General features: G+C 43.8%; 1 protein-coding gene across 2 annotated transcripts; it reads left to right on the plus strand.

Moving 5' to 3' along the window:
• Positions 1 to 12: 12 nt before the first annotated feature.
• On the plus strand, positions 13 to 17,670 carry ACOX1 (acyl-CoA oxidase 1). Of its 2 annotated transcripts, none has more exons than XM_072351629.1 (14): positions 13 to 217; positions 1,494 to 1,653; positions 5,380 to 5,540; positions 10,312 to 10,419; positions 10,901 to 11,020; positions 11,546 to 11,661; positions 11,869 to 12,038; positions 12,321 to 12,483; positions 13,199 to 13,389; positions 13,608 to 13,787; positions 14,376 to 14,481; positions 14,568 to 14,711; positions 15,126 to 15,332; positions 16,283 to 17,670. In XM_072351629.1, the coding sequence occupies exons 1-14, from the start codon at positions 106 to 108 to the stop codon at positions 16,331 to 16,333; spliced, it is 1,989 nt and encodes a 662-aa protein (XP_072207730.1). In that variant the 5' UTR covers positions 13 to 105; the 3' UTR covers positions 16,334 to 17,670. The 2 variants fall into 2 exon arrangements, with proteins under 2 accessions (XP_072207730.1, XP_072207728.1); XM_072351627.1 differs by lacking the exon at positions 5,380 to 5,540 and adding an exon at positions 8,441 to 8,601 and having other exon boundaries at positions 16,283 to 17,669.
• The last annotated feature ends 242 nt before the right edge of the window (positions 17,671 to 17,912 follow it).

The following is a 17,912-nucleotide window of genomic DNA, read 5'->3' on the forward strand; positions in this document are numbered from 1 at the left end:
CGGGCGGTGACGTCAGGGGGCGGGGCGACGCTCGGGGTCGGCGGGCGGTGGCGGCGGAGCCGGGTTAGAGGTCGGGGCCGGACGAGGCCGAGCGGAGCTGCCGTGATGATGAACGCGGATCTGCGGAGGGAACGGGCCGCCGCCACTTTCCAGCCTGAGCTGCTCACGCACATCCTGGATGGAGGCGCCGAGCGCACCCGGCGCCGAAAGGAGATCGGTGAGGGGCGACCCGAGTGCGGGAAAGGGGGTCCGGCCCGGCTCTGAGAGGAGAGGGGTGCGGAGTGCGGCTGTGGAGAGGGGGAGAGTCAGAGAGGAGGAGGAATCGAGAGGGGCTCGCAGGGAAGGGCTCGGGCTGCCGGCAGGGATTGGCAGGCCCAGCGTGTCCCTGGGGGAGGGTTCACCGTCAGGAGTGGGGGGGAGCGGTGCTGCTGCCTGGAGAACCTGCTCGGATTATTGGGGTCAGCCTGGGACAGGACCTGGTTCACCCTCAGTTCCCCTTCGGACGGGGTGTGAGCTGGCTTCTCACGGGCTGCGTTGGGCCTTCTTGTCCTATTGAACGCTGTTCATAGCATCACTGAATGGCCTGGGTTGAAAAGGCCCACAGTGCTCACCCAGTCCCAACCCCTGCCGTGTGCAGGGTTGCCAACCGCCAACCCAGGCTGCCCAGAGCCACATCCATCCTGGCCTTGAATGCCTGCAGGGATGGGGCATCCACAGCCTCCTTGGGCAACCTGTTCCAGTGTGTCACCACCCTCTGGGTGAAAAACTTCCTCCTGATATCCAACCTAAACCTCCCCTGTCTCAGTTTAAAACCGTTCCCCCTTGTCCTGTCATTATCAGTTCATGTAAGCAGCCGTTCCCCCTCCTGTTTATATGCTCCCTTCAAGTACTGGAAGGCCGCAATGAGGTCACCCCAGAGCTGTTACCCAACAGCACGGTGTAACCCGCTGCTCTCCCCTCATTCTCATGGTGTATGGCACTCATGAAATGTCCCCGTTTCCTTCTCTGCCTCTGCCAGGGTGGGACTGTCACAGGCTGTGGTTGCACAATTTCTGTGCCAAAGGGGATGGCAAAAATCTGTAGCCTCTGGGTAGCTCCATTCCCAGTCAGCACAGGGGGAACAGGAGCAGTGCCTTCCTTCAAAGAGCCCGTGGTGATCAGATGTGTGTGAGGCAATCTGATCCTGCAGTGACAGGGCTGTGGGAGGGTGGCCTGCTGGTCTTACATCAGTGAATGAATCTCCCGTTGCATTCAGAATGTGCCCAGTTTAAAATGTAGCTTATGGGAGCACCGTACTCTTAAGTGTCCTGCTGCCCCAAATGCTCTGAGAGCTTTGTGACTTCTTTCCAATTTCATTACCTTTTAACAGAGGCTTTTAAGTATTTCATTATCTGCAGCCTGAGGTACAACAAGTGAAAAGCTGAACCATTCCATGTGCAGTTTATTGAGGACTGTGATAACTGAGTTTGTTTTCCTCATCTGTCCATCCCCAGAGGCCTTAGTGATTAATGACCCTGACTTCCAGCACGAGGATTTGAACTTCCTCTCCCGCAGCCAACGCTATGAGCAAGCCATCAGGAAGAGCTCTCTGATGGTGATGAAGTTAAGAGAATATGGAATTGCAGACCCGGAAGAAATCTACTGGTTTAAAAGGTACTTAGCTGTAGAATGTGCTTTGTGTCCTTGATGATGGTATAATCCCATACCATTAGGGCTGCACTTTAGTTTTCTATATAGAAAAAAAGACCTACATTAAAGCCTGTTGAATTCTGACTTCTATTGATACCAAATGAATACGTGTTGATTAGAATGTTGCCTTTTCCTAGATGTTTGGCTAGAAATACATCACTAAAAATTGCACTCCTTTTACTACTGTCATAGTGCAGAAGGTCAAAATTAGGGCTTGCAGCCTGAATTGCCAAAAGGCATAAAGAATACACTGAAATATTTCAACTTTGAATGGATTTGGTGGGGCTGGAGCTTCTGAGGGAATCTCTTAAAGCTATTTACTTCACTTTGCACTTAGACCTAATAAAGCTGCATTACAGACATACTTGAAAATATTCCAGGACAGCTTGTATGTTCTTGTGCCTTTTCTGTCCTGTCTCTCTTTAAGCTCCTGGTGCTGTAGTGGCTCCCTTTGACCCAGAGGCTATTTATTGTATCTGACTTTTGTTTATCTGATAGCATTAGCCTTGGGTAAAGTTGATAAAAAGAAAACTACCTTTACATCTGAGTTTCATTGCTTCCAGCTTGCAGGGAACTTGGTTCTGACTCTGACGTGGTTCTGCCCTTAACTCTATTAAGCTTTTTCTGTTATAATCAAATGAACTGCTTAACAGAGAGATTGCACAGCTCTACAACTCCGCACGTGAGACCGTGGCTGTATCCCCTGACACATTTCATAGCCAGTGTACGTTAAGTAACATACCTGTAGGATCTCAAGCCCTTTTGACTGGCTTTGTAGAAAAGCTGTCACTGGCCTCAGGATGTGAATACTGGGACTGGTTAATTGAGAGCACCTTTCCTGCTGTGGTTTTAGTTTCAAAACATTTAATCTGCACTGACCTCAGTTATGAAAGGTTTGGCTGGAGAACCTTGTAAGCTTTCCTTTGAAAACTGGTGTTAGCTGAAAATGATAGCAAGGAACTTCAGTGATTGTATTCCATTACAGATGGTGAAAGTTAATGATTCATTTTCTCGTAGACAGGAGTTTTCCTTTGGGAGGCAATAGGGAAGTTATTGGATTATTTTTATGGGGAAATTTTAGGTAATTACGTCCAGCATACCAGCTGATAATCTCTGTGAAGCATACAGGGTAAATACTGTCTTTTCTAAAAGATGTGTAGCATTAGCACGTAGCTGACAGCATTTTGCATTCAGCTTTGAAGCAGCCAAATAATAGATTTCAGTGAGTTTCTTAAAAGCTGACGTGGAGAAATGGTTTGGATTTATTTAAACAGGAAAACAGAGTGGTTCTGGTGTTGCAACATGCCTTCAGTGAAGTTTATGAAACAGATTGAAGCCCTCGATTCAGTTATCAAGTTGAATTTATTGTGATGGCCAATTAGATTCCTCCATATGGAAGTTTAGGGTGTTTTGCAGTAATCTCTCTTGCCTTGTGATCATCCCCAAAGGTGGCAGGGACAGATTTACTTGTACAGGCAGTGACTGTTAGTGAGCATTTTGGGGAATTCAGGATTAGATGAGGTTTCTTTTATGGTGTAACAGCAGCAAAATGTAAGTAACTGTAGTAGTTAACTGTAGCCCAGTTAATGTGGGTCAGACAGGCCTACTCCTGCTCCTCGCCCACTGTGAAGGTCTTTTCAAGCTCTTCCTCGAGAGTTACCTGAAGAGCTACAAAAGCCAGAAAACTTTGCTTGCAGGTGTTGCTCTGAAGCAAATGATCCTATTCTGTACCCCCGTTCTGCACTCTGAAAATGTCTGGAATTGTTAATTTTGCTTTGGAGTCACAGGAAAACAGACTTGGCTTGTACTGTACTCTGTCTGTCTGTAGGTAGATACTCCACTCCATCAGACTAATCTGTCAAATCTGAGTGCCTTTTACTGTGTGGGTGGCATTTGTTGCTGTGGAATTTGGCAAGACCTACATTGCCAAAGTAGGGTGTTACTACACATCCTCTTGTGAGTGGGTTTGGAACTGCAGTCTGCTTATTGACTCAGTGATGTAGCAAATCTGACTTCAGACCAGTGAGGAGACCTTTGCTCACCGATCACATTGCTTGTGCTAGGTGTAGCTATCCATATTCAGTATTGATGTAGCAAAGTAATTGAGTAGTTGCGCAGTTCAGCCCTTAGAGAACAAGCTTTATAGGCAGTGGTGAGTGCTAAGTGGGAATGTAGAAACCAAGGGAGGAAGCAGTAAAAAAATCCAAACAAAAAGAGAATCTGTCTGTCTTCCTTTTGCAGCCAGTACTCTTCAATTTATCCTGTGCCTTGCAGAAAACAGGATTCTCTCTTGTCATTTTGTCCATTAAAAGGCACATGAAGCAAATCCTAGCAGTTCACTCTGGACTAGCAAAGTGAGAAGTTTCTGCTGTAAATTAGATAGCTTTGAGTTCTTGCAGCTTTGCTAATATAAGAAGCTGTTAAAGTTCTAAAGGTTTGGTCAAAGAAATACCATGACTTCCCAACATCAGGATGTTATGAGGTATCAGCTTGCAAAACACCTTTCTTTTTCTTCAGTCTGAGTAGGTGTTAGGTAAGCACAAGGCATCTGGCAATTGTGATTAAGTGTACTGATAAGCAATGGAAGTTGCTGCTGTCAATTCTAAGAAGATTTTTCTGGAGCGTTGCCTTCAAAGAAGCTGTGTCTGACCTGATTTTCATGACCACAAAGCACATGCTGCACCTTTGCACAAGTTCTGTCAATGGTTTCTGAAAACATGCAAAGAACTCCTTCCCAGGTTACTCTAAAACAGTGTATTTCAAAGTCAGCACATTTTCTCCCTCTTGTCCTTTTGGGCCTAAAGAATGGACAGTTGGTAAGCGTGTTGTAGGCAGTGAGGAACAGTGCTGCTGTTGTTATACAGGTCCTGCAACAGAAGAAAAACTCACTGAGGAAGCAACAACAGCGCTGAGAATTATTCTTTCTGCTTGTTCTTGCAGCATCTGTAAGCCCTTGATCAACGTGGTAATCTCTGCTTTGTAAACAGATGCTCCTGCTGTAGACATCAATGTTTTCTGGTAGGAAAAGTGTCTGCAATGATCCTAAGGATGCTGTACCTGCATTCACACCACCTGAAAGTGCAGTCAGTACATTAATAGCCAGTGACAGATTATGTGATGACACTGAAGCGTATCTAGAATGTCTGATTTCCCTTACATTCCTTCCAGCATTAGCTTGTAGCAGTAATTTTAATTGAAGGGGTGAGGTCAGGCACTCACAGCTGATAGAAGCAGATACAGATAATAGAGAGCTCTTCAGAAAAGCACTTGGTTACCTAGGAAGCTTTCTTCCTTTTCACTACGTGGTGCTTCTGTGTGTTGAAATACAAACAGTGGCCTAGTTCTAGACCACTGACAGTTGTGGGGTTGATTACCACCAAATCTGAGGGGGTGGGAGAGAAAATTTGGTTTTCCTGCCCTGAATTTTAAGTTCCCAGTGCTTCTTTGAAGAGTAAAACTGTTAGTTACACAGCAACAGCAGGAATCACAGGGTGAATGAAATGCCTGAGATAAACATTTGTTTCCCATTAGCGCTGCTTCCAATGCCTTCATGTTTGGAGGCTGGTTGTGGAATAAGGAGAAGTGGAAATAGCAAACGTAACCTGTCTGATGCTGCAGCTGGAGAAAAGCCATTCAGGATGGCGTTCTTGGTGAGACTGAGATCCAGATCCCTCTATTTCTCTCCTGTAGAACATGCTTGGGCAATTTCATTGAACCTCTCGGTCTGCACTTCAGCATGTTTCATAAAACCATAGAGACCCAAACGACTGATGCTCAGAAGAAGAAATGGCTGCCTCTGGTCCGTGGAGTCAAGATAATTGGCACCTACGCCCAAACCGAATTGGGACATGGTTAGTTCCTTCAGGGATCAGTGGGTAACCTCTTTTTGGTAACTCCGGTTTGTAAATTTATGATGCTCCCTAGGTAAATCTGAAAGGGGAAAGGTGAAGTCGTTCGGTTAACCATTGTTTTCTGCCTGACAGCAGGACGGCTGTTTCATTTCTCATCGTAACAATCACAGGATTCGTTTTGGTCTTTTCCAGAAAGCACCTCTTAGCTGATCACTTACTTCATAGCTGTTTGCCTTTGCTTTAATGTGAGGAGGTTGTACAAAGTCCTGGGAGACTGCATTTTAGTTGAACTAGTTGGAACATATCAGTCAGCAGTACCGTGGGGTTTTTTGCCCAAGTTCAAGGCATGTACGTTGCAGAGCTCTTCATGCATGCTCAGCCTGCATGAACAAGTCAGACACAGACCTTCAGGTGCAGTGTAACGTGATGAGGATTGCATTTGGTGTCTTTAAAAGTAAGGTATGCTTTGCCCCACGCACTCTTCCAGATGCTACTCTGTTGCAGCTGCATAGTTTCATGGAAAGATTTGGTTCCAAAGAAGAGTAACATCTTATTCCTACTATTGAGCAAAACTGCCTTCACTTCTTCAAATGGAAGAACGCTTAATGGATAAGAACATGTTTTAGGCCAGAACGTGGAATTATGGACATGAAATGGCAACAAGAATAGTTTCACAAACCAGTATTGGTTCCTATGCTGGCATCTGAACCTGGAAAGCACGATATATACAAGTCTGGACAACTGCTGGAGCCAGATGATCTGTTTGTTGGGTTGCAGCCATTCATGCCAATGGAAATCTTCATAGAAGATGCAATGGAGAAAACCCTTAACTCTGTTCTGCTCCAGAGAGGGAGTACAAAACTGAACTCAGCACAGGAAGCTGAGTCAAAAGGATGACAAAAAAAAAAGCCCACTAATTTTATTTGCTTTTTCACACAACCTGCTTTGATTCAGACACACGTCTATGCTGAAGTGATTGGGTTTACTTGCTGTTTCACATTAGATCATTGCACTCTCTTGCCTGGTGATGGTTCGATTTGCTTGCAGTTCTCGTGTTTGGTGGTGAAATGTCTCTTTTGACACTTAATTGAACTAACCTGGTGACAGTATGGTGAAGTGAACACTTTCCATACTGAATAATGAAAATACATTATGTTTGGCATTCTTGCTGTGAATGCTGGAGATCTATTTTCATCAGCAAAGCTTCTGCAGTAATTGTCACTAAGCTCTACTTGATTTAAACTTGATGTTTAGGAACTGGTGGTGGGGAGACAAGCCTCTGGGTTACTGAATCAAATCCCAGCCTGGATGGGTAGTTTGAACCTAGCGTGTGCCTTCTTGGTAGCCTGCGTTGGTTTTAACTTATTTCATAGTGAATAATTAATTTAAACAAAGTAAAACAGGAACACAAAGCACAGAGCTGAAAGGGAAACAACAGAGTAATCCAAGTACCGTATTGTGTTTACCTGCCTTATATCGATCATTAGTAAATAAGGATGGTTTTTTTTCAGTCTTTGAGTGTCAGCTGTGTACCTCCCACCAGCACTGCGCTCACTTAAAATCTGATATTGCAGATTAAAACAGCCATTAGTCCTCAGTTGAGCTTGATCACCCATTCGGTCAAAAAGGGTATGAAATGTTGCTACTGAGCTTATTAGGTTGGATATTGTCAGATACCTACAGTTGTTAAAAAGCTCTGTGGACATAACAACTTCATGTTCATGTGTGTTTGGAGATGGCACGAGTACACAGGTACTGATCCTGAATCTACAGCCCAGCTGTTCTAATGGTTTGCATTCTCTAGCATGCAGTATTGTCAGCCTTGCGCATCAGGGACTAATGCTATTTAGTTTATTTCCTTTATATTTATAAGTTAGAAAGTAACTTTGAAAACAGTTGAATTTTGGGAGACTTCTCATGAATGAATGTAAATGAAATAATCTCCAGACAAATGGTTTGTTGTGGATTGGAGGAGACAAGAAGGAAGAGAGCTCCAAGTACTCAAAGCAAATAATGCTTAAAAGATTCTATGAAGCTCTTGCTATTTTTTTTTTTATATCCAAAGGCCTAATGGACCATGTAACCAATGGACCATGTAAGTGATGGCTGATGGAACTTGGAGGAAGAGTAGTTCTAGTAAGCCATGTTTACATGGGAAGATGTTGAACTGTTGATTTCCAAGTTGAAAAACATTGGCTTTCTTGCCAAATTATGTTCACAACTTTGACTTGCACGTGCAGAGCACTGTTTTTTTAAGAAAGCTGTTAAAAACTGTGAGAATTGAGGAGAGATCATAGCTGGGATTTTAGGAGGTTAACACAGCATGTACTGTGTGTATCTAATCTCTACTAAAAGGAGTTGGTACAGACTTTTAAGACTTCTTTTTGTCCCAGTAAAATCCTGGCTAATTGAACCAGCTGAAGTGGGACTTTGAACACTTTGTGCCCTCAAACCATGAAAAAACTGGACTTTTCAGACAGATTTACTGCATCCAATCCGACCACATCTTCAGCATCTGATGTTCTGACTCAGCCCAGTTTTTAACTGAGTGTGCTCTGCTTTCCAAGCCATGCTGAGGATCTGGTCTTCCTTTATTGATTTGGATTAGTAGCTTTCTCAATTGTACCGAGCGTGAAATTATGTGCATACTACAAATGCATTTTATATAAGATTAGAAAGAAATGAATTGCATCATGCTTACCTCAAAGTAAGCATGTCTTGTATCACTCAGATGTGAGGAAAGGACAGTGCTCTGGCTTTCTAAAATACACTTGCTGAATTCTGATTTTACACTGTTTTTTTCTTTTTGTCTTTTCCTCAATCTCCACCACCAATCTTCTCGCTTGCTTCCCTCCCATAACACTGCCTTCACACTCCCATCCCATGGCACCTTTTCACAGCTTTGTTCATCGTGGACGGCCTGAGCCTCTGGATCTTCATCTGGGCATGTTCCTCCCCACCCTTCTCACCCAGGCAACCCCAGAGCAGCAGGATCGCTTCTTCATGCCTGCCTGGAACCTGGAGATCATTGGCACTTATGCCCAGACTGAGATGGGCCATGGTACAGTACATTCAATACATGCTATTTTTAAGAATGGCTTTGTGTACAAAGCATTCCCCTGACTGGGAAGAATTGTGTGTGTTTATCCCATGGTCTGTACACGTGTGGTTGTGGCTATGAGAAGTGGACGGCTTGTGAACTTTCTAGTGGTCCATAATAGCACACACTGCTTGACCTTTTATCCCCTGTGATGGGAGAGATTGTAGTTGTAAGTAAAAGCATACAGAGTGCTCCTCTTGTGCCATTCAAACCAATAGAGACGATTTGTTAGAGCACCTTGTGCTATGGTGTGACAGTGGTGATGTCAGTTTGATGACATCTGTGCATTTCTAGGCTTACCATTCTTTCCAGTGTGATTTCTGCATTGCCCTAATTAACAGTCAGTGTGAAGAACAAAGGAACAAAGCTTTCAGACACTGAACAAGATGCCAAAAGAGTAAGAGCTGTTTGCCACCTTGGGACTGACCTTGGATCAGAGAATATGTGGATGACTTGGTTCCAATGCTGATGTTTTGTGGGGTCCCCATTTTTTTTTAGCTCATTCTCATGTGTTGTTTTTTTTTTTAATTGGACCACAGAATCTTTTTATGTATCCATATTAAATAGGTTTGTTCTTTATTGCTATTTGTTTCCTTTCAAGCTTTGAAATGGACTGTGACAACTCCAGCAGTATTGTGATTGCAGTACTGTTAATACAGGTTTTAAAGGGAGAACGTAATCCCTTGGGGAACCTTTAATTTTGACACCTGAAAGTTGCAGATAGGAATTACCCATGAAAAATGAGCAGGGTTCACCTTTGTGCTGAAGGGCAGTGTAGAGGTGAAGCACAAGACAGCTGCAAATCTATGGAGAATCTCTTGCATCTAGCAAGGTTTGGAGACTCTTTACCAGCAGAGGAAGTGTTAAGCTGCCCATGGAAGTCTACCATTGAGCTCTGTGCTTTGGAAACACGCAGATGCATCAAGGTGATGTCCTTTTTCTTCTTGAAATTCTGGTGTCAAGTCGCTGGCTCTGTTGTGCTTTGTCAGTCCAGACTGTCATGAGTTTTGTTCAGTTTAAAATGTAGTCACAGTGATTTTCCATTGATGCAGAGACTGCTGTTTCTGAGGCAGGATTGTGGAGTAAAGGGTTGAAGGCAGAAGACAGTCAGTCTGTACAAGGAGTTGTGGAGTTATTTTGCAGTCTCTTTATCTAATTGCATCAGTAGCAAATGCATGTCGTTACTTGTCTTGGAGCTATGAATGATCTCATTTGGGACATATTGCTCCATCAGGTGAGGAGGATGTAGGCCTGAGATGATGGGTGCTACTTATTTCATCTTGTGGCTGAGAAGTGTATTTGTTCATTTTGCACTTAATCAGCCTGCAGTTTTAGTGAAAGCCAGGTGTAGTAGTGATGTGATGTGGACCTTGTTAATGACAACGGGCTTCAGATATGTAATAGGAAGAAGGTGTCAGATTGGAGGTGCTTGGAAACCAATCTCAGACCAATGAAACAATAATATGTTTTCAGAGAATTGGCTTCAGATCCCAGAATATGGTCTGAATCTCATTTATTCTTCAATTACTTCATATTTAATCCTTCAGAATGCCTAAATGCAAAGCTAAAATTTGTCCATTGCTACTGGAGTTCAACTTTCCATTGTTTGGTTCAGTCCTTATTTGTTTTCTGACCCGACTTTCTGCCAAAATAACGTTTGCTTGTTTTCAGGAACTCACCTTCGGGGTCTAGAAACTACAGCTACTTATGACCCAGCTACCCAGGAATTCATTCTCAACAGCCCCACTGTGACCTCCATTAAGTGGTGGCCAGGTGGACGTAAGTGTTTCTGTGTAAATCTTAAGGATATGTGGAGAACGTAGGGAGGTGATGACATATGTAGTATATCTACAGAATGGTGGTTGAAGCTTGGTCCAAGGAGTTGCCCTTTGCACTGGTAACAGACTTACCAGAGCTTACATAAACTTGTGATGATCTCTGTGCTCTGGATTATTGCTCTGAATCAGTCACTCTGTGTAGATTTGGTATATTTTTCTCCTCAGTATTAAATCTGTATTGAAGCATCTGAGGTAGTCTATGGTTAGAACTTCCTTGGCTTTACTGCCAGGTGTGCTGTGGTCTTGGTGTTGTATAGCCTAAAGAATAATAATTTGCAGCTTCCATTGGCATAGGCAACCTTGTTCATCTAGCTGTAGAATCTGGATGTTAATCAGTGTTATTAATCTAATCTTATGTGAAAAATGTTAATTTTGCTTCCTGCTTTAAAGGAAATAAAACTTTTTTATTCCCACTCCTGTAGTTGGAAAGACTTCAAACCACGCCATTGTTCTGGCTCAGCTCTACACTCAAGGCCAATGCAAGGGACTGCATGCCTTCATTGTTCCTATACGGCAGCTGGGCACCCACGAACCTTTGCCAGGTAAAAAATTACCTTAAGGATTTAGTGCTCATGGAATAACTTCATTCCTGTTTCTCTTTGGCTACGTACAGCTGTATGTGTGTTGTTAATGAACACAGCTTATTTCACTAGCTGGTTTTATCGAGTGGTAGATTGTAGGCCACAGGACTTGAAACATCAGGAGTTTTACTTGCATTGGAGCTGCCATTAACTTCCATGTCATGTTTAGTGTGAGGGTTAGTCTGGGATTTGATTCTGTCCCCATGTTTGCTAGGTAGGCATTCTGTCAGGCAGCACGTGCTTCTACTTCCTGGAAAGGGAAAAATATTAGTTGGAATTGAGATGGATTATCTTTAGTGATAACAACCCCCAGTCACTATATAGTAGGAATGCCCTTTGTTTTAATGCTCTTTTTTTTCCATAGAAGAAGAGATAAAAGTCCTATTTAGCTATTAATCCTTACAGCATCAGGGCTGTCTTGAAGGTGTCTTAAACCTCCCATGTAGCGTTCCTCTTTTGTAATGCAAATGGCTTTGTCTGTGGCAGGTATTACAGTGGGTGACATTGGGCCCAAGTTTGGTTATGATGAAATGGATAATGGCTACTTGAAAATGGACAACTTCAGAATTCCTCGGGAAAACATGCTGATGAAATATGCTCAGGTAAAGCAGTGAGTTTCAGCAGATGCCATGAAGTGATACTTGAAATGCTGTTGTGGAGTTGTACAGTGCCTTAAAGCACTGCATGTTCTTAACATTTTGTTTAGGTGGGTTGCATGTAAAGTACTATTAGAGCTTAGAGCTTGAGATAAGAATGTGTAAAAGGGAGGAAGCTTTAAAAATCAACAGGCTGTATTTGTTTTTTGGTAGGTTGAACCAGATGGCACCTATGTGAAACCAGTCAGTGATAAGCTGACCTATGGGACCATGGTGTTCATCCGCTCTCTGATTGTAGGAGATTCAGCTCGCTCCCTGTCCCGGGCTTGTACCATTGCCATACGCTATAGTGCAGTGAGGCACCAGTCTGAGCTAAAGCCTGGGTAAGTGCAGTGAAATAAAAGAGCAGTTTGAATGCTGACAGACAATTCCTGAATGCTGGAGGAAAAAGGGACTGACGTTGACATTGTTTGCTTTGGCATCTGGTAGTTTTCAAAAGGTTTGCCTTACGTGGTGAGTAATCTGTACTTGACTGCTCTACCAGAGACTTTTGTTGCACGGTCTGGGATACTCTGATGTGAGATGGATGCAGCTTTTTCTGTTGAAGTGGAGTTGAGTAGGATTTACACTGGCATGCTTGCTAACTTATTGATGTTTTGCTCCAGGGCACCAGAACCCCAGATTTTGGATTATCAGACCCAACAATACAAACTGTTTCCGCTTCTGGCAACAGCGTATGCTTTTCACTTTGTGGGAGCCTACATAAAAGACACGTATCATCGTATTAGTGGAGACATCCATGAAGGAGATCTGAGTGAGCTGCCAGAGGTACTGCATTCCTTGGAAATCAGGGGGGTTCTGATTTTATGTGAGAATTACTTACAACACGGAGGAAAGGCATCAAGCCTTTCTGGTACTCACTCTTGAGATGTCTTGTACTTTGGATCCAGTGAACACAGGCCTAGTATGTGCATGTGAATTGCATTGTCTTGTTTGCACCATCCATTTAGCAGTGCTTCACAAAAAAAAAACCAACAGAATGATGCAAAGAAAGCAAATGTGTATATTTATGTGTATATAATGTAAATATATAAATACCATACATAAAAATTCACTTTCCAGGAGTGACAGCTTGTCACTTGAAAGTGAAGTTGAGACCAGGCTTGGGTCTGTGCTGTAGCTTGATTGTTCTTCCAAACGAGCAGAGTAGAACTGGTGTATTATCAAAGGTATTGAGGGATTAGTGTTGTAAAATGTTCAGTTTTCAGTTAGGGATTCTGCTTGAGACACTGGTGTGACAAAAGGCAATGGAAAACAGTTTTCTGTCTCTGTGCGTGATGTAGAATGGATGGGCTGCTCAAAAGTCTTTACTTGTGTGTAGGCTTTCATATAAATAGTTCAGCTCAGGAAAGAAACAAAACAAGACCTTACATATAAAACAAGGTGGTGTTTTTCTTTCTTTTTCTGCAGTGCTTAGTAGGAACGTGTGCAAGCTAAGAATGGAACATTAAAGTAACTAACTTGCTTTCCTTTTGTCCATCAGCTCCATGCACTGACAGCAGGGTTGAAGGCATTCACTTCCTGGACTGCCAATGCTGGTATTGAGGAATGTCGAATGGCATGTGGTGGGCATGGCTACTCTCGTTGCAGTGGCATTCCTGACATCTATGTCACGTTCACCCCATCCTGCACCTACGAAGGAGAAAACACAGTCATGATGCTGCAGACAGCCAGGTATGGTAGCTTTCATGCCGTGACTTTCTGGCCTTGGCATTAGGATATTTGCAGCTGAAGTGGCGAACAAAAAGAACACTCTGTATTACTATGGAACAGGACTCTATTTTTGACTAATGCAGGTACCTGCAACTGTTCTCTGCTAGTCTGACCCCAGGTAAAATGATTTCTCTCTATTCAGTCAACTGAGAGTTGCTATTTGTTGTCTTTATTTTCAGATTCCTTGTCAAAAGTTACAACCAGGTTAGTTCTGGTCAGCGTGTTACTGGCATGGTCTCCTACCTTAATGATCTCTCCAGGCAACGCGTTCAGCCACAACACGTAGCTGCTAGGACTGAAACTGTGCGCATTAATGATCCAGTCAGCTTGGTAGAGGCCTACAAAGCACGTGCAGCCCGGTGAGTTCATGCTTGTTAGACTGAGCAAGGCCGTAATAAATTTGGGTGTGTTGGCAGATGGTGGTATTGTGCTGCCTTGTTAATGTGGGATTCTCAAGGTACGATTTGTAAGGCTTTGCTTTGTGTGTCACTTTACTAGGCTGGGACAGAGTGAAGTGCTCAGAGGTTACAGGAGGCTAAATGCAGCCTGGTTACTCTGAAATATCTTTCTCATTTAAATATAAAGTATATTCAAGCATACAAATAGTAGCGTTGTTTAAACTGCTCAGTGATCTATCTGGAGAGAAACAATCCTGATGCTAGAGCCAGCTGTGAAGGAAGAGTGAGAGCAGAATAGATTACCTACACGTGAGTAGGTATTTGAATGCCAGCATTTTGTGGTGAAGTGTCTTTTATCCCTACACAGCTGTGCTCTGACTGCACTGATGATAGGTGTTTTAGAACTACTGCTTGCTCTAGGCCGTGTATTCTGGTTTCAAGCACAACTTCTGAGTTCTTATGTGTTAGATTAAATCTGCATGGATTTGGTGTATGTAATCTTGTTAAAGTGGTGTTATTGTATAACCCCTTTTTGTCTTCCTGGAATAGGCTTGTGGAAGCTGCAGCAAAGAATCTGCAAGCTGAACTGAACCACAGGAAGAGCAAAGAGGACGCCTGGAACAAAACTTCTGTTGACCTTGTGCGAGCATCTGAGGTGTGTGATGTGCTTGATTAATAGGGCTGTGACAGGACTGCTCATCCCTTCATGAACCTAACTCACCTTCCTCTCGTCTCTTGTAGGCACACTGTCACTACGTAATAGTGAAGCTTTTCACAGCAAAGCTGTCTGAAGTCAGTAATGCAGATGTCTGTGCTGTCCTGACTGAGCTGTGCCTCTTGTATGCGCTGTATGGCATCAGTAAGAATGCAGGGGACTTTTTGCAGGTGAGTGTCTTTCTCCAGTACTTTAAGTCTCTAGAGCCAGAGTTCTTGTTCACAAAGATGCTTTAAATGCAGAGATGCACAAATGTGTAGGCCTAAGGTCTTGACTGTTCATTTCAATAAGGTCAGTAGCAATGCAGTTCTGATAGAAGGCTCTTATTAGGTTTCCCTTGTTTTCCACCAGAAGTAGAGTTGGATGATAAACGATAGCTGTGTCAGGCAACTTCCCATGCTTGTACCCTGTGACAAATTGCCACTTGGATCAGTGAGCACTTGGGCGAGGGGAAATCTTGCATCTTAAGAATCACTGGATCTTTGGGTGGGGGAAAGCTAACTTAGGTCCTGAGGGGGGAAGGTTCCTGTGACTTGCATACCGATGTGATAATCTGGTTGGTTGGTCTGTTTGCTTTTTCCAAGGCGTGTATTTTGACAGATGCCCAAGTCACTCAGGTGAACCAGCGTGTGAAGGAGCTCCTGGCTGTAATTCGCCCCAATGCAGTAGCACTGGTAGACTCCTTCGACTTCCATGATGTTCATCTTGGATCTGTGCTCGGCCGGTATGATGGCAACGTGTATGAGAACATGTTTGAATGGGCAAAGAAATCTCCACTGAACAAAACAGAGGTAAGGAAACCTTATTGATTCTTAAGTCACGAGTGTCCGGAGAAATAACTCAATTTAGTGTTATTAATTTTGATCTAGTTATTCATCTCAAGGTGGGGAGGTGCTGAAATCACTAGTGGTAGTGGACAAAAAGTAGTTACCTGCTTCAGGTCCTCTGCTTTCAGCATGCTTTGTTGTGGCTGCACTCCCACGTGTGCCTCTCATGCAGTCCCATAGGACAGTTTTGAGTTCCTCAGGTGTGTGTGGGAATCACACTCTGCCTAAATGGATAATGTAGTTGAATTTAAGGACAGTTGTCCTTTGCTCTCAGTTCTGTTTAGTGACAGTAACTGTGGAAGGCTGCCTCTTCTCTGGTAAATCTTCCAGTGCCTTGAGGCAGCAGCAGTGGTTGTAGAAGGAAATTTGCACCCTTGTAGTGCTTTGAAGATGTCAGGTGCTAAGGCTATAGCCACAGCTGAGCTAATAAAAGAAACTAAACTGGTAAAGAGCCAGCATCCCTTTGCAACAGCCAAAACAGAACTGTAAATCCTGTCATAGTGGTCTTTACTGACTCTGTTTGGCTTGGACAGGCTGCCTTCTAACAGAGGCTGCAATTATAGTTAAATCCCACCAGAGCCTGCTCAGTTTTCTTGACAGACTTAGGATCTTCCTTATGGTTTGCTTAGGAGATATCTGCCAATTTTCTTGTGATTAGAAATGCTAAAGAGTTGTCTGTGTGGATAGAAAATAGCTTGCATTCCTTCTTTCAAACAAGGCAGTGGAGAAACACTTGTTTGGAGCTTATATTCTCATCAATTGCCATTCAGGCACCCAAAGGGCTCCGGTGGCTGTTCTGAAGTCCTCAAAGCGCCTCTGATTCAGGATTAGCTTTTCACATCTTGAATCAGAGCCTTTCAAAGCGTGGTCCTGATCCTGCCGTGACCCCTCTCTCTCTTTTGCCTTCTTTACAGGTTCACGAGTCCTTCCACAAACACCTGAAGCCGATGCAGTCCAAGCTGTGAAGCCCACCGTTTAAAATGCACACTTTTCTTGCCCTGAAAACTGGATGTTTGCATCCTTTCTTCAGGCACCTGAATCAAACCTTTCAAATCCTGGTAGCTGTAGGACAGTGAATCATTATAGCCTTTCTTTCCACTTTTATAAACGGAGGAAGTGTTTGGGGAGAGTGCCTAGGGATCGATGCCTGTTTTTAAAGTGCAATTATCATGGTACAATTAACCTTTTAAACTCTTGGGAAAGCTTTATGAAGTCATGAAGAGTCGCTTTTGTGAAGCCGATGGGTAGAGCAGTTACTGTCAACTGGAAGAGCAGCAGGATTTTACTACTGGGTAGTTAATGGCCCTCAGGCAATAGCTCAGAACCAGCAGTTGTTTTTCCCTACCCCTAAAAGCATCCACGTCCTGGTGCTTTTTTCCCCCCCAAGGTTAACACCAACTCTCCTTGTTTTCACAATGGTTTCTGCTACCTAAAGCCTCCTACATAGTTTTGTGCACAGGAATTCTGCCCGTAGCATTACTTCCCTAATGGAGCTGGGAGGTAATAGACGTTCTTGTCAGTTCTGCTTCAGTCTTCCTTCCAGAAAACACCTTTGTTTTCCAGCACATCCTCCTTCCACTGCCCTGCAGATGTTCCAGCACTGTCACCTTATGCTTTGGTAGCAGGAAGTAGAAGGAGAGGGACAGCGATGCTGCTCTGAGGACAAAACAAGCAGTAGTAACCAGCTAGGAGCTGATGATAGATTTCCTGCCCTTTGCACTGTTAATATTGTCATAACACCATCTCAAAGCACTTTACCAATGTTAATTATGCTGATTGATGATGGGGGGGGGAAACCATGTGTGGTGGTAGGAACTGCCAGTTTGAGATGGAACAAGGAAGAACAAGGAAGTCAGTATTGGGAGGGCAGAAACTGGTTGACCAGAGTTTCTTTGGGTCTTCAGATTGTCCTGGGATGTTCTGCTTTTTCAAGGCGTTCCTCAAGATAACATCAATCCCAGCTGCTGTGTCCAGAGCTTTTCCCCTTCTTGTGCATTTCCAAGATGCTGTCTGTGATTTGCTTTATTTTTTAAACACGAAATGGAAATATCCCAGACCTGCACGGCACTGTTTGAATTAACGGAGTGTTTCGCTCTCCTGATGCCCAATGGGATCGAGATCACCGCTGTTCAGTGCTGTTCTGGTTACCAAATGGGTTTTGCCTTCTGCTTATCGAGCAGGTTGGGTTGGGGTGGGGGGGGATGATGGAGGGGCAGGGAAAGGTTGGAAATGTGTTAATGAGAACAGTGCTGGCTAACGCTGTACAGCTAGAATAAATGATGACAACAAGGTGTTCTCGGACAGCAAGTCTTTTTCTTTTGACTTTCACACATTGCAGTCGGTGGATCATCTTTCATAAAGCAATGAAGTTGGATGAGGTGCTCCAAAGACTTTCTGCTGTTTTCTGCTGATCAGGAGTAGGGCTGCAAAGAGCAGCTGCAGCAGCAGGAGCGCTACTAAGTGAGCTCATCCTTCAAGGTTTGGGAGCCCAACCTTTACGTCCTTCAAAGCCTGAATGCTGCGGCTGCTGCCATCGGGTGCTGC

Source organism: Excalfactoria chinensis, chromosome 17 (assembly GCF_039878825.1).
Source record: "Excalfactoria chinensis isolate bCotChi1 chromosome 17, bCotChi1.hap2, whole genome shotgun sequence".
NCBI classification, from domain to species: Eukaryota; Metazoa; Chordata; class Aves; order Galliformes; family Phasianidae; genus Excalfactoria; species Excalfactoria chinensis.

Bases quoted from the DNA above. Each gene is read 5' to 3' on its own strand.
- ACOX1 (XM_072351629.1), top strand. From the start codon at position 106: ATGATGAACGCGGATCTGCGGAGGGAACGGGCCGCCGCCACTTTCCAG. The intron at 11,021-11,545 runs GTAAAAAATTAC...TGTCTGTGGCAG, and splicing joins CACCCACGAACCTTTGCCAG to GTATTACAGTGGGTGACATT. The intron at 14,482-14,567 runs GTGTGTGATGTG...CGTCTCTTGTAG, and splicing joins ACCTTGTGCGAGCATCTGAG to GCACACTGTCACTACGTAAT.